Source organism: Lutra lutra, chromosome X, assembly GCF_902655055.1.
Source record: "Lutra lutra chromosome X, mLutLut1.2, whole genome shotgun sequence".
Classification (NCBI taxonomy): Eukaryota; Metazoa; Chordata; class Mammalia; order Carnivora; family Mustelidae; genus Lutra; species Lutra lutra.
This window is the reverse complement of record NC_062296.1, coordinates 58,469,592-58,485,964: the sequence shown is the minus strand read 5'-3', so window position 1 is coordinate 58,485,964 and position 16,373 is coordinate 58,469,592. Positions and strand designations below refer to the sequence as shown.

The 16,373-nt window shown below is 39.0% G+C and overlaps 1 protein-coding gene across 1 annotated transcript in view; it reads left to right on the top strand.

Moving 5' to 3' along the window:
• RP2 (RP2 activator of ARL3 GTPase) overlaps positions 1-16,373 on the top strand; it is a 48,771-nt gene that overhangs the window by 18,545 nt on the left and 13,853 nt on the right. Inside the window, exons 2-3 of the mRNA XM_047715038.1 lie at positions 977-1,642; positions 6,526-6,640. Coding sequence (XP_047570994.1) covers positions 977-1,642; positions 6,526-6,640 — 781 coding nt within the window. The remainder of the gene's footprint in view (positions 1-976; positions 1,643-6,525; positions 6,641-16,373) is intronic.

Sequence of the window (16,373 nt, the reverse complement as noted above, 5' to 3'; positions counted from 1 at the left end):
ACTCTTAGAGGTCAGTTAGAATTTTAAAACATATAATGTGACAAATTACAGGCATACTGTTTAAAAGGTTATGTGTGCTTTAGTTTAGAATATCTAAAGTTGGGAGTGGTGGCATTTGAAGAATTGCCTCGTAGGAAAAGCTTAATAAATATTTGAATCAAACTTGCAGATGGGAGTTATGCCATATAGTAATTCTTGTGCATTCAGGTTCTTCCATTTTCTGTAGCATATTGCAGAAATCAGTCGGGGTTTAGAAACCAAGACCCACACATCTGTTTATTGAAGGATAAAGAAATATATTTCTATCTGGGTGTATTTCCAATTTCAGAAGTTTTAAAATTTTCACTCGTAGAAATTTAAGAAGCAACACAAATGAACAAAGGAAAAAGGCAGTCAGAAGACCGGAATCTTAAATATAGAGAACAAACGGAGGTAGGTAGGGGGATGGGTGAAATAGGTGATGGGGATTAAGAAGGGCACTTGTGATGAGCACCAGGTGATGTATGGAATTACTGAATCACTACATTGTACACCTGAAACTAATATAAAACTGTAATGTTAATTATACTTGAATTAAAATTTAAAAAGTGAAACATCAGAAAAAGGGTCTGAGCTGAAATATTCCTTAATATCATCCAAAATGCTGTGTGCTGAGAATTTCCCCAACTGTTTCAAAAAAGTGTTTTTATAGTTGGTGTGTTGAAACAGGATCCACACAATGTCCACACATTGTTTGGTTGATATGTCCTTGAGCCTTTCTTTATCACAGTTTCCTCTCCCTTTCCCTGCCCCCATTCTTCTTAACTACTGGAAGAAATAATTTGTGCTTTTCATTTTCTTACTATGTCGCAAAGTCGGTGAGAGTAGGAACTTATTATTTTAGCACCAAGAATTGTGCCTGGTACCCCATAGACACTTGACTAATAGTTGTTGAATAATGTTAGTAATACTCAATGCCTGTGTTTTGTCCCTGCAGGTTGATCCAAAAGACTACATGTTCAGTGGCCTGAAGGATGAAACAGTAGGTCGCCTACCTGGCCAAGTGGCGGGACAACAGTTTCTCATTCAAGACTGTGAGAACTGTAACATCTATATCTTTGATCACTCTGCTACGATTACTATCGATGACTGTACTAACTGTGTGATTTTTCTGGGACCTGTGAAAGGCAGTGTGTTTTTTCGGAATTGCAGAGATTGCAAGTGTACGCTCGCCTGCCAACAGTTTCGGGTGCGGGATTGTAGAAAGCTGGAAGTCTTTCTGTGCTGTGCCACTCAACCCATCATTGAGTCTTCCACAAACATCAAGTTTGGCTGCTTCCAATGGTACTACCCCGAGTTAGCATTCCAGTTCAAGGACGCGGGGCTGAGTATCTTCAATAATACCTGGAGCAACATTCATGACTTTACACCCGTGTCAGGAGAGCTCAACTGGAGCCTTCTTCCCGAGGATGCTGTAGTTCAAGACCATGTTCCTCTGCCTACTACCGAAGAGCTCAAAGCTGTCCGCGTTTCCACAGAAGCCAATAGAAGTATCATTCCAGTATCTCGGGGTCAGAGGCAGAAAAGCAGCGATGAGTCATGCTTAGTGGTATTATTTGCTGGTGATTACACTATCGCAAATGCCAGAAAACTAATTGATGAGGTAAGGAGAGAGAGAAGAGAGACAGACACATACCCAGATAGGAACACACCACTGTCTGGAGAACTTCTGTTCTTTTCACAATTGGCTATTTGGAAGACAGGCAATCCTCAAGTTCTAGTCCCTTGCCCCCTGCAGATATATCTGTAAGCCAATTGCTTGGGCCTCAAAAGATTTTCCCACAGAAACTTCAAAAAATATAAGTCAGTAAGCGTGTATTAAGTACTTACTATGTGAAGAGTTACTTCTGTTGCCATATTTCATCGACTGTAGGATGCACATTTGTTTTGCACATTTTTGCTCATCCGAAATGTGTCTTAAAACTGATGGCAACTTAAAGCTGGTGACCTAGGGTATATGCTGGAGATGGAGACACATAGGCAAAATTCTCTGCCCTCAGAGAACTTCCATTCTTTCTAATGAGTGATTTCCACGGAAGCTTACAAAAGTAGTATTGCACAATAAAGCATGAGCTTATTTAGTTGGGTATACTTAATTGGAGTTTTAATTGGTTGGAGGGCGGTGGGAAAGACTTTTAGGAGTGCAGCTTTCGGCCGCTGGGTCAACTGTGAGATCCCCCTCCACAGTATTTCCCTTTGCCCTGTTGCTACGCGAAGGGGAGATGGGTGCGAAGGGGAGATTGGTGCATAAGAATGTGGTAGGAACCTGAATAGTAGACATGGTGGACTCAGGAGCAGGGACTCGGTGAGTTTGGGACTAGAAAAGAGTTCTTCTAGCAGAAGCAGCTTCCACTGGAAAAATAACTGGGGACATAGAGATGAGGCATTCCAGAAGCACCAGTTCCTATGTTGGCGGGCACTCCAGTGGGGAGGTGGTGGTGGGATGTATTGGTCACCCATTAATCAGATGTTCTTCAGAAGGAGTAGCCTGTGGACTCTGAGGAACAAACTGAGGGTTTTAGAGAGGAGTGGGGGGAATGGGTAACCCCAGTGGTGGGTATTAAGGAGGGCAAGGATTGCATGGAGCACTGGGTGTGGTGCATAAACAATGAATCTTGGAACACTGCATCACAAACTAATGATGTATTCTATGGTGGCTAACATAACACAATAAAGAAAAAAAGAAAAAAGAAAGTCAGACTTCCAGAAATGAAAAAGTGAATGGAAAACTCCTCAAGTCTCCTTTTGAATGGATTTTTAAAAAAATTGTAACTGTTCTGTCAAAGGAAGATTATAGGGGGAGAAAAAACTAAAAATGATCTCCTCTCTGTAGCTATACATCCTACAATGTCGAAAACCCATGTCTGAAATCTACAAAGTATATCTGAAGTCTAGTTTTCAAAACAACAGAAGCCAAAGTATAATTTGAAGACTGTGGTATTTTTGTTGTTGTTGTTCATGCTAATCTGCTGAACACATTGGTAAGATATAGAAAAAGCACTTCTGGCCTTTGAGCTATCTAATCACATGTTAATCCAACATCTGAAAGGTCAGCATTTTCATTATACAGCATGGTGACTTAGAAAAAAATCTATGTACAGTTTTCAGATGATATAATTATTCAGGTTAAACTCCTTTTTGGTAGGAATTGAGAAGTGGACATAAAGAGTATATAACATGTTTAAATTTTTTTAAAAAAGGCATCAAAACGAGCACTCTTTCTTCATGGGTCATCAGATGTTCTTAACCTTTTAATTTTTGGTGTCTGATGCGTGAAATGGCAGTGTTGTGTGCACTTGAAAGCAACGTGAGCAGGAAGAATGATGGTCTTTAGATGTCCTTCCGGATTACAAGATATTTTAAAACAAAAATGTAATGACAGCAATAGTAATAGCTAACACTTATGTAGTGTTAACTGTGTACCAGGCATTCTTACAAGGGATTTAAATGAAGTAACTCAATTTAGAAGAACCTATGCCATAGGCGCATTTATTCCTCTTTTTACAGAGGAAAATGAGCCACGGAGAGAGTAAGCAACTTGCGAAAGATCACTCAGCGTTAACAGCAGGGCCTTGATTTAAATCCAGGCAGTCTGGCTTTAAACCACAGTCTGAGCCCTTAAGCATGATGCTAATCTGCCTCAGTGGGAAAGGAAGGTTGACGAGGGCCTGGGGGAGCAGGAGTGTGACCGAAAGTGTGGGGAGTCAAGGCAGATACCACCCTTTGGCCTAGAAGGGAAAACCCTGGGCCTTTTTGGTTGGAGTTAGCCTGCCTAATTCTGAAAGCACAGAATTAAGGAATGGCAGAGAACAAAAAGAAGAAAATGCAAGTGCACATGAAGAGGGTATCAAAACATGCTAAAAGATCACTCACTTACACACATATTAAAGGAGAGCTGACCTGTGTTTTCAAAAAAAATGAAGCTCACGTTCCCAGGAAAAGATGCATAGGAGCTACTTAATACTGAAGTGAAAAAAAAAGAAAGAAAGAAAAACCCACCCAAAACTCGAGTCTTTCTCGTATCACAACCTGAATACCTTAAGACAGCTTCGACTGAAACTGTGATTGCTGACTCTGGTTTTGTTAAACCCTAGGAGTATCACAGAATTTTGTTTCCCGTTGTTTTTATAAATTAAATGTATCATAATAGTTTTTTGAGGTAGGAAGTCCGGAAAAGCTGGATAAAGCAGAAAACACAGTCCAAAGGGAATCAAGAGAAGTTACTGGGCCTCAGTTTTCTCTCCTGAAAATCAGATTTCTTGCTTCCTCTTAGCTACATCACAGATATGCACAGGATAAATTAGAGTAAAAGTAGTTTGAATTGGTTGGAAGTAACGTATTGCATAATTTAAGTTGGGTCGTCACCGCTATTTTCAAGTCTTTAGAAGTAGAAGAATTTCCATGAAAAAGGAGTCTCCAGATAGCTGCAGTGAGATATCAAAATCGATCAAGTTTTGTAATTCAGTATTTGTTTTTAGGTAACAGTATTCTGAATTAATCATCTTGTCAGTTTATCTTATGTCAGTCATGTATCTTATGTCGTCAGTTTACACATAAACTGACAAAAGATAAACACGTAAACTGACTATAAAATCTGACTGTAAAATCAGAGGTAGTGAGCCATCTAGAAAATTAGAAACAGGTAAAGGATTATTTCTGATATTTTAAGTAACTTTGTAGTCATCACCTGGCAGTGGATGTCCAAGCAGTTTTCTGCTACCTTTGTATGTATGTTTCTTTTTTTTTTTTTTTAAAGATTTTATTTATTTATTTGACAGAGAGATCACAAGCAGGGAGAGAGGCAGGCAGAGAGAAAGGAGGAAGCAGGCTCCCTGCTGAGCAGAGAGCCCGATGCGGGGCTCGATGCGGGGCTCGATCCCAGGACTCTGAGATCATGACCCGAGCCGAAGGCAGCGGCTTAACCCACTGAGCCACCCAGGCGCCCCTGTATGTATGTTTCTTTTTGCTGAGGCAGCACCGAGGCCTCTGAGAAAGGATTTGAGTTTGAATCCAATTTGAAGGAATGGTATGGGATAATGTAGCTGATTGGATGAAATACTATCAGCCATTAAAACTAATTTTATAGTGGAATAACTGGGAAATATTCACAGTCAAGTAAGTGAAAATTTGTAGAATATTATATAAGTATCCGAATTTTTTTAAGACATCTAAGTCTGGAAAGATATATATACTAAAGTGTTAGCAGTTGTGGTTATTCTTAGGAGTTGGATTAAAAGCAGGATTTTCTTTTCTTTTTGTGGTTATATGGATTTTACAATGAACATTTGTTATTTCTGTAGTGGGGGAGAAAGAAAACTGGGAGGGTAAAAGGACATATAACCAAATGGCAGTGCACCTTTGACTGGTAGCACCTTGGTTCATATTTGTTTCTATTTTTTCATTTTCCAGGTGCTCTGTGTTGAGCCTATATGTTTGTTACTTTTATTCATTTATTTTTTATTGTGTTATGTTAGTCACCATACAGTCCATCATTAGTTTTTGATGTCGTGTTCCCTGATGCATTGTTTGCACGGAACACCCAGCGCTCCATGCAAACCATGCCCTCCTTAATACCAATCACCGGGCTCACCCACTCCCCACCCCCCACCCCTCTCCCCCCTCCCCTCTAAAACCCTCAGTTTGTTTCCCAGAGTCCATAGTCTGTCATGGTTATACTTAAAAATCCAATAGGCTGTGCTAAAAAAAAATCAAGTGCTTGAATACTTCGCATTTTTAAAAACTACTTTCATCATTATTTTAAAAGTTAATGTATACTTATTATACAGAATTGTAGAAATAAAGAATAGAAGTGTTTAAAAATCATCCATAACAAAAAAAAAATCCTCCATAACATACTATATCTTGAATAGTCTTTTTAGGAATACTCTTTCATTTATTTCGTCTATTATAAGATTAACTGGGTTCCAATCACAGTTCTGTTACTTGATAGTTGTCTGACCTTGACTAAGTTTCTTTACCACTCTGTATCTTCATTTTCTCACCTGTAAAATGAGGGTAATAATAGTACCTACCTCATGAGAGTGTTAAATGCGCTATCCACGTTAAGAGCATAAAACCGCGTGGCGCACAGCAGGGCTTCATAAATATGGACTATCACTATTGGGCTATACTATATATATTTGTATCATGCTTTTCAAAATTATTATGTAAGCTTTTCCCCATTGTATTATTTGTTATGTTTAATGAACTGTGCTATTTCGTCATGTGATAAATGTCCCCTAGTTTACCTCCTTAACCATTCTCTTCTCATTGGACGAACAAATTAGGCAGTGCACACTAATTCTTACCCAGAACCACCCTTCTGGAAAAATCTTGTGTATGTGAAAACTTATCAGAGCAAAAGCCTTGAATTAGAGGGATGATTCAAACAAAAATCAACATGCTGCGTCTCATTGTATACAGAAAAATACTGTTTTAATCTTAGAAGTTCATTTTAAACTCTAAATGAAATTTTATTTTCCACAGATGGTCGGTAAAGGCTTTTTCCTAGTTCAGACAAAGGAAGTATCAATGAAAGCCGAGGATGCTCAAAGGGTTTTTGGGGAAAAAGCACCTGACTTCCTTCCTCTTCTGAACAAAGGTACGTTCTGGATGATTGGTATACTTGTGTGTTTATCCTCTTGACATGTGATTTGATCTGCTCTTGCCTTTAACATTTCTCTTACCTTGCTTTCTCTTTCTTGCTTGTTTTATGTTTTTTTCCTTTTACTATTCAAAAATGTCAAAATTTCACATCATTCAAAAATTCCTACATAACTAGGCATTAGGTTTTCTTTCCTATTTTGTCATCTTAATACTTAAAAGTCACACTCGATTATTATGTATTTTTGTTATTTTAATTATTATTTTATTGTTGTTATATTATTATACTACAATGAGTGTTCCATTCTCCCTGCCCAGAGTTACAAAGCACTTCATAAGGATTCTTTCTGCCTTCAGTGGGTTTTGACCATACTGGAAAGGAAATAAGAAATATAAATAAAATGGTATACTATTTTATGTATTGAATGTGATTGATTAACTTCTCACACATAATTAGAATTGTTTTCCCCAGTGGGCAAATGCCACCAACAAATTTGAGATACTGGAAATACATCTGCAAACAGAGGAACTGGAATTCATGTGCCCTCTGGAAGGGTTACATCTGTCTGTATGTGTTTGAAGGTCTACTGATTCTAGAGGATAAAGTTCTGTTTATCTGTCAGAGCAGGGACATTGTTTGCTCAAGGTTCACTAGGCTTTTCTTTACTGGCCTGAAAAAATACATAGAGTAATACACAATGCTGATTGAGTGTACCCTAAAAAGGTGGCACCTCTGCATTTACATGCTTTTTATGTATGAATTATAATCACTGTAAAACCTATATGAAAATGGTGGAGGAGGGGCACCTGGGTGGCTCAGTCAGTTAAGCATCAGACTCTTGATTTTGGCTCAGGTCATGATCCCAGGGTTGTGAGATCGAGCCCCATGTCCAGCTCTGTGCTCACCGGGGAGCCTGCCTGAAATTCTCTCCCTCTCCCTCTGCTCCCCCATGCTCTCTCTCTCTAAAATAAGTAAATATGTCTTAAGAAAAAAAGAGAAAACATTGGGGGCTTGTTGGGATCATTTTACTTTATTTTATTTTTTTTTAAGATTTTATTTATTTATTTGACAGAGAGAGATCACAAGTAGATGGAGAGGCAGGCAGTGAGAGAGAGAGGGTAGCAGGATCTCTGCAGAGCAGAGAACCCGATACGGGACTCGATCCCAGGACCCTGAGATCATGACCCGAGCCGAAAGCAGCGGCTTAACCCACTGAGCCACCCAGGCGCCCGGATCATTTTAATAACTAATGCTGGGTATGACTCAGCCTTCATACAGTATTTCATATACCTTTGTGGTTATTGCAGCAGTATGAAGGACTTGCTCTAACCCAGTGTGTGAATCTCCTCTAGAACATATCCTGGAAATTTTGACCTGGCTCCTTTTTTTAAATTGAAGTATAATTAACATACAGTGTTATATTAGTTTCAGGCATACAATGTAATGATTCAACAATTCTATACATTTCTCTGGGCTCATTAAGATAAGTGTACTCTTAATCCCTTTCATCTATTTCAACCCTCTCCCTACCCACCTTCTCTCTGGCAACCACCAGTTTTCTGTATTTAAGTGTCTGACTTTTTTGTCTTTTTTTTTGCTTTGCTTTGTTTCTTAAATGTCACATATGAGTGATATCATATAGTAGTTGTCTCTCTCTGGCTGACTTATTTCACTTAGTATTATACCGTCTAGTGTCATCCATGTTGCAAATGGTAAGATTTCATCCTTTTTTATGGTTGAGTAATATTCCATTGTACGTATACACACACACACGCACGCACGCACGCACGCACGCACGCACCCCACCTTCTTTATCCATTCATCTGTAGCTGGACATGGCTTGCTGGACATGGCTTGCTTGAGTATTATAAATAATGCTGCATTGCACATAGGGGTGTATATATATCTTTTCAAATTAGTGATTTCACTACAGTGTCTTTCTCTGACTTGTTTCACTTAGCATTATACGCTTTAGCTCCATCCATGTTGTTGCCAATGGCAAGATTTCATTCTTTTCTATGGCTGAATAATACTCCATTTTACACACACACACACACACACACACACACACCCCACATCTTATTTATCCATTCATCTATTGATGGACACTTGGGCTGCTTCCATAATATGCCTGTTGTAAATAATGCTGCTATAAACATAGATATGCAAGTATCCCTTTGAATTAGTGTTTCTGTATTTTTCAGGTAAATATCCAGTACTGCAATTACTGGTTGTAGGGTAGTTGTACTTTTAACTTTCTGAGGACCCTCTATATGGTCTTCCACAGTGGCTGTACCAATTTGCTTTCCTACCATTAGTGCATGAGGGTTTGTTCCTTTTTCTCCACATCCTAAGCAGCACTTTGTTATTTCTTGTTTTTGATTTTAGCCATTCTGACAGGTGTGAGGTGATATCTCATTGTGGTTTTAATTTGCATTTCCCTGATGATGACTGATATTGAGCATCTTTTCGTGTGTCTGTTGGCCACCTGTATGTCTTTGGGAAAATGTCTCTTTGGGTCCTCTGTAATTTTTAATTGGATTATTTGTTTTTTTGCTGCTGAGTTGCATAAGAGCTTTATATATTTTGGATATTAACCCCTTATCAGATATTCATTTGCAAATTTCTTCTCCCATTCAGAGGTTGCCTTTTTACTTCGTTGCTTTTGTTTTTCTTGCCCGAGGAAACATGCCTAGAAAAATGTTTCTGTGGCCAATGTCAAGGAAATTACAGCATATATTTTCTACTACTTTTATGGTTTCAGGTCTCACCTTTAGACCTTCCATCCATTTTGAATTTATTTTTGTGTGTGGTGTAAGACAGTGGTCCAGTTTTATTCTTTCGCAGGTGGCTGACCAGTTTTCCCGACACCCGTTGTTGAAGAGACTGTCTTTTCCCCATTGTATATTCTTGCTTCCTCTGTCACAGATTAGTGGACTTTGTTAGTGTGAGTTCATTTCTGGAATATATTCTGTTTTATTGCTCTATGTGTCTGTTTTGGGGCCAGTACCATACTGTTTTGATTAGCTGCAGCTTTGTAGTGTATCTTGAAATCTGAGACTGAGATACCTCCAGCTTTATTCTTCTTCTTCAAGATTGCTTTGGCTATTCAAGGTCTTTTGTGGTTTCATACAAATTTTAAGATTATTTGTTCTAGTTCTGTGAAAAATGTTGTTAGTATTTTGATAGGGACTGCATGAAATCTGTAGATTGCTTTGAGTAGTATGGACATTTTAATAATCCAGGAGCATGGCATATCTTTCCATTTGTTTGTTTCATCTTCAATTTCTTTCATCGGTGTTTTATAGTTTCCAGAGTACAGATGTCCTGGCTCCTTTGATACAGCTGTTTTGACATGGGATATAGGTATATGAGTAGGTGTGAATTAATGATTTATGGGCTCATGCAATGTTAGTGGAGTGGTTTCATAGAAATGCTCCAACCCCAAATACAATACCTTTGTTTAAGTAACACAACATTCCACATGGAGGAAATAAAAGTAGAACTAAAAAAAAAAGTAGGGGCGCCTGGGTGGCTCAGTTGGTTAAGTGTCTGCCTTCTGCTCAGGTCATGGTCCCAGGATCCTGGGATGGAGCCCCTCATTGGGCTCTTTGCTCAGCAGGGAGCCTGCTTCTCCCTCCTCTGCCTGCTGCTCTGCCTATTTGGGCTCTCTCGCTCTCTTTGTCAAATAAATAAATAACATTTAAAAAAAAATTTTTTAAAAATAGAACTAAAACCAATGGGGAGATGTTATGGGAATTTCAGCAAATAAACATCATATAATTAACGTTTAAAACCAGAGATATCCATAGGAAGTACTCAAAAACTAAGGAGGTCATACCAAAAGGTCACAGGAGCAGGCTTAAATCCGATCCCTTGGCCAAATTTGGGATAATTTAGGCATCACAGAGAATAATGAAGGGAATTGATTTAACAACAGAAATCCATACATTGATAGTGATAATAAAAAGGGGGGAGGAGGAAATAAAGGAAAGATCTTTTGCTCTTTACAGAATACTGTGAGCTAATAAATGTAGAAGGAATGATAGACTTTGGAAATCACCATCTTCCAATCTCCGTAGTAATCATTAATTCAGGTAAAGATTATCAGTGGATGCTAAAACTACTGGGGTAAAAGTTGCTAAGAAATAGGATATTTGTACATTCTCATTCAAGGGGGAAATGTACCTTTGCAGCAGAGATTTGATGATAATTCTCCTCAAACTTCATCACTGAAGGCAGGACAGCCTGACATTATGTTCCTATAATGTCAGGCAGGACAGCCTGACATTATGTTCCTCCTGTTGCAATGCGGTAAGAAATACACGACATCACCTAAGAAGAGTTCTTCCCTAAATTACTTAATTTGAATCTAATCAAGCTAAGACTTCACTTCTAGTTTATCAGAAAGAAAGGAAATTTAGGGAAATGTTGAATGACACTACAAGGAAATGATGACTCAGATCCAAAAAGAAGACATTTGACAAGACAACTGGCTAGGACTCTTTAGACAGTGTCCTGGAAAACAGACCAAAATGATGGGAGACTATTGTGGATTAAAAGAAGCATAACAGGGGCGCCTGGGTGGCTCAATGGGTTAAGCCGCTGCCTTCGGCTCAGGTCATGATCCCAGGTCCTGGGTTCGAGCCCCACATCGGGCTTTCTGCTCAGCAGGGAGCCTGCTTCCTCCTCTCTCTCTGCCTGCCTCTCTGCCTACTTGTGATTTCTCTCTGTCAAATAAATAAATAAAATCTTTAAAAAAAGAAGCATAACAACTAGACACAATGAATGAACCTTTATTGGATTGGGATGTGGTGAACTCTAAAGCTGTACAACATTTGGGGGGAAAATTTGGGAAGTTTGGAGATGATGTTAGGGAATTACTGTTAGTATCCTTAGGTATGATAATGGTATTATGGTTATGTAGGAGATTCATGCTGAAGTGTCATAAAGTCTGCTACTTTCAAATGGCTCAGCAAAATGAAAACAAAAAGTATGTGTAGTGTGGAATAAAGCAAATGGGGTCAAATGTTAACATTTGATGGGTGTAGGTGAATGGCAAATGGATATTAATGTTAGTCTTTCAACTTTTCTTTTTTTTAAGATTTTGTGTATTATTTGGGAGAGAGAGAGAGAGAACACGAGAGAACACAAAGTTGGGGGGAAGGGGCAGAGGGAGAGGGAGAGGGAGAAGCAGACTCCCCACTGAGCAGGGAGCGCAGTGTGGGGCTCTGACCCATCATGACCCCATCCAAAGGCAGACGCTTAACCGACTGAGCCACCCAGGGGCCCCCTTCAACTTTTCTATAATGTTTGGAATTTTTCAAAATAAAAAATAGGGGACAATTTTTTAGCTGTCCAATATTGCATTGACTGATATGGAATAGTGAGTAGGCTCTCAGTGAAAATATTGTAACAGGATTTGGGTCCATTGGGACCTTATCTAAAAATGGCCATCAGTTATTCTAAGGAGGGTTTCTCAACCTCAGCACTATTGACATTTTAGGACAGATAATTGTGATGGAGGGGGCTGTCCCACGCCTTACAGGACGTTTAGCAACATCCCTAGCTTCTATCCCCCAGATGCCAGTAGCAAACACCCCCAGTGGTGGCAACCAAAAATGCTTCTAGATATTGCCAAATACCCTCTTGAAGGCAAAATTGCTCCCCATTGCAAGCCACTGTTCTGAGCCAAAAGTGTACTTTTTCTTTCAAAAATTCGCTTTTATTTCGAATACTTTGCACCTCAGAGTCTCTAAATTTTCCTCTTCAGTTAAAGCAGTTGCATGCAGTTACTTGCTTTCAGTTAGTAAAGCTTTTTGTCTGCTTGGGGAGAGAATTCATTGTATTTTCCATCTTGAGAATCTTCTAAGATTCACCCCACCTAGGGCGTTTTTTTTTTTTTAAGATTTTATTTATTTATTTGACAGAGATCACAAGTAGGCAGAGAGGCAGGCTCCCCGCTGAGCAGAGAGCCCGATGCCAGGACCCTGGGATCATGACCCGAGCCAAAGGCAGAGGCTCAATCCACTGAGCCACTGAGGTGCCCCTAGGGTGCTTTTAAAAATACAGATTTCCATCTCCTATCCCAGAAAGACTGACTAAAAAGTTTCTGAGATACACCCCTGGAATCTGCTTTTTCTTTAAGTTATGTTATGTTGGTCACCATACAGTAGGTCATTAGTTTTCGATGTAATGTTCCGTGATTCATTGTTTGCATACAACACTCAGTGCACCATGCAGTACATGCCCTCCTTAATACCCATCACTGGGCTAACCTCCCCGCACCCCCCTCCCCTCTAAAACCCTCAGTTTGTTTCTCAGAATCCATAGGCTCTCATGGTTCATCTCCCCCTCCGATTTCCCTCCCTTCATTTTTCCCTTCCTTCTCCTAATGTCCTCCATGTTATTGGAATCTGCTTTTTAAAAAGTTCCCAGATGGTTCTGATGATTAGTCAGACTTGTGTTCCTTTGTTTTAGAGGGTCATCTATTTATTTATTCAATAAACATACATGAAGTCTGAGAAGAGTCCAATGACAAGAGGGCCTTGTAGGCCATTGTAGAGACTGGCTTCTAGTCTGAGATGAGAAGTTACTAGATGTTTCTTTGCAGTATAGTTCACAGATAACATACTTGTTTCAGATGTGTAACATAATGATTGAATATTTGTGCATATTGTGAAAATACCACCACAATAAATCTAGTTAACATCTGTCACCATATATAGTTATAAAATTCTTTTTCTTATGAGGAGGATTTTTACAATCTACTCTCTTAGCAACTTTCAAATATGTACTACAGTATTATTAACTGTAGTCACCATGCTATGCATTATATCCCTGTGATTTTCGTATTTTATAAGTGGAAGCTTATACCTTTTGACCCCCTTCACCAATTTTGCCCACCCCTCACCCTAGACCTCTCTGGCAGCTACCATTCTGTTCTCTGTAAGGTACTTACAAGTTTAGGTTCTCTATAACTTACCTGTAAGTCTCTGTTACCTATAAGTTTAGGGTTTAAAAAAAAAATGTGAACAAACATAAAAACCTCCAGAGAACAAAAGCCTGAAAAAAACCGGTTTCCTCAGAGCCCACCCCCTTGAGGGGGGCGGGAGGACTTAACTCAGGGAACATCGTTGACTGAAAACCCACGTGGCAGGCCCCTCCACCAGAAAACAAACCAGGAAAGAAAAAGAAAAAGAAAAAGAAAAAGAAAAAAAGACTACAAGAGAACAGCCACCACTGCTTCATAGGACAACTTTTATTTTTAACTCGTTCCCACTATTCTGGTTCATTTTTTTATATATATAGATAATTTTTTAACCTATTTACCATCACAGTGAGATGTCCAGTACATCAAATTCCATAATAACCTTCTAACCTGAACTTTTTGATACATACACCTGTGTTTTTCTTTTGCATTTCTATTTTTTAAATTTTTTTTCTAAATTTTAGTTTAGTCTAGTTTATTCCTTTTTTATTTTTATTTTCTAATATTCATATAGAGTTAAACTTCAAGGTAATCCCCGTTCCCCAATGAATGCTACCCCTATAGGTAAACCAATTTTTAATCCCCCTTTATCTTAGGAAAGTTGAGTCCTTTAACAAAGATATCAAGATACATCCAGGAATAATCAAAACAACCTTCCTCGCCCACACTGAGAATTTATAACCACTCTCCCATCTTTTTCCTCCGCCAGTGTTTCTGTATTTTTGTGTTTGTCCTGATAGTATATAAATCTTACACTTGGGGTTCTTTTTGACGAGGTTCTTCCTTTATTTGCTTATATATAAATATATATTTTTTCTCTGTCATATACTTTTATCAGTCATTTTGTTTGTCTGTGTTTGTTTGTATACTTCATCAATCTTACCTTGGGGCCCATTTGGGCTGAACCTTCTCTTTTATCTTCCCTTTTTTTCTTGTCTCTCTCTCTCTTTCTTTTTTTTTTTTCCTTTTCTTTTCTTTTTTCTCTCGTTTGGGTGGGGAACCCTGATTTCTCAGATTCCAAATATAAATGAGATCATGTGGAATTTTATTTTTCTGTGACTTAACTTCACCTAGTATTATGCCTTCAAGGTCCATCCATGTTGTTGCAAAAGGAAAAGTTTCCTTTTTATGGTTGAGTAATAGTCCATTGTCTCTGTGTATAAATATGCCACATTTTCATTATCCATTCATGGACATCAGTGGTTGTTTCCATATCTTGGCTACTGTAAATAATGCTGCAGTGATGATGAAAGTACATATATCTTTTCAGTTAGTATTTTCATTTTCTTCAGATGGATACCCAGAAGTGGAATTGCTGGATCATACTGTAGTTCTATTTAAAAAAAAATTTTTTTTTAAGTTTAGGAAATGTTTCTTTTTCATTTTCTTTTCTTTTTTTTTCTTTTTTATAAACATATAATGTATTTTTAGCCCCAGGGGTACATGTCTGTGAATTGCCAGGTTTACACACTTCACAGCACTCACCATAGCACATACCCTCCCCAATGACCATAACCCCACCACCCCCTCCTGTTTTTAATTTTTTGAGGAACTTCCATACCGTTTTCCATAGTAGATGCACCAATTTGCATTCCTACCTAGCATGCACAAGGTTTCCCTTTTTTCCACATCCTTGCCAACATTTGTTGTTTCTATCTTTTTGATGATAGCCATTCTAACAGGTGTGAGATGATCAGTCTTATCATGGTTTTGATTTTCATTTCCCTGATAAGTAGTGATGTTGAGCCCCTTTTCATATACCTGTTGTCTATCTGTATGTCTTTGGAAAAATGTCTGTTCATATCCTCTACCCATTTTTTTTAAGTGGGCTCCACAGAGCCCTACACGGGGCTCAAACTCATGACTGTGAGAACAAGACCTGAGCTGAGATCAAGAGTTGGACACTTAACTGATTGAGCCACCTGGGCACCCTCTAAGCCCATTTTTTTTAAAGATTTTATTTATTTATTTGACAGAGACCACAAGTAGGCAGAGAGGCAGGCAGAGAGAAAGAGGGGGAAATAGGCTTCCTGCTGAGTGGCGAGCCCGATGCAGGGCTTGATCCCAGGACCCTGGGATCATGACCCGAGCCGAAGGCAGAGGCTTTAACCCACTGAGCCACCCAGGTGCCCCAAGCCCATTTTTTAATCAGATTGTTTGGTGTTTTTTTTCTTATTGAGTTACATGTGTTCTTTTTTTTAAAAGATTTTATTTATTTATTTGACAGAGAGAGATCACAAGTAGGCAGAGAGGCAGGCAGAGAGAGGGAGAAGCAGGTTCCCCGCTGAGCAGAGAGCCTGATGCAGGGCTCGACCCCAGGACCCTGAGATCATGACCTGAGCCAAAGGCAGAGACGTAACCCACTGAGCCACCCAGGTGCCCCTAGTTATATGTGTTCTTTACATATTTTGAATATTAACCCCCTACCAGATATAAGACTTATAAATATATTCTCTCATTTGTGTTTTTTAAAGATATATTTATTAATTTTAGGAGAGAGAGAGAGTGCACACACCAGTACGAGGAGGGGCAGAGGGAGAAAATCTAAAGCAGACTCCCCAATGAGTGCAGAGCCCAATGCATGGTTCAGTCTCATGACCCATGAGATCATTACCTGAGCCAAAACCAAAAATTGTATGGTTAAGACTGAGACACCCAGGTTCCCCATTTTTTTAAGCTCTAGGCCAACGTGGGGCTTGAACTCATGACCCGAAGATCAAGAGTTAAATGCTCTATCAA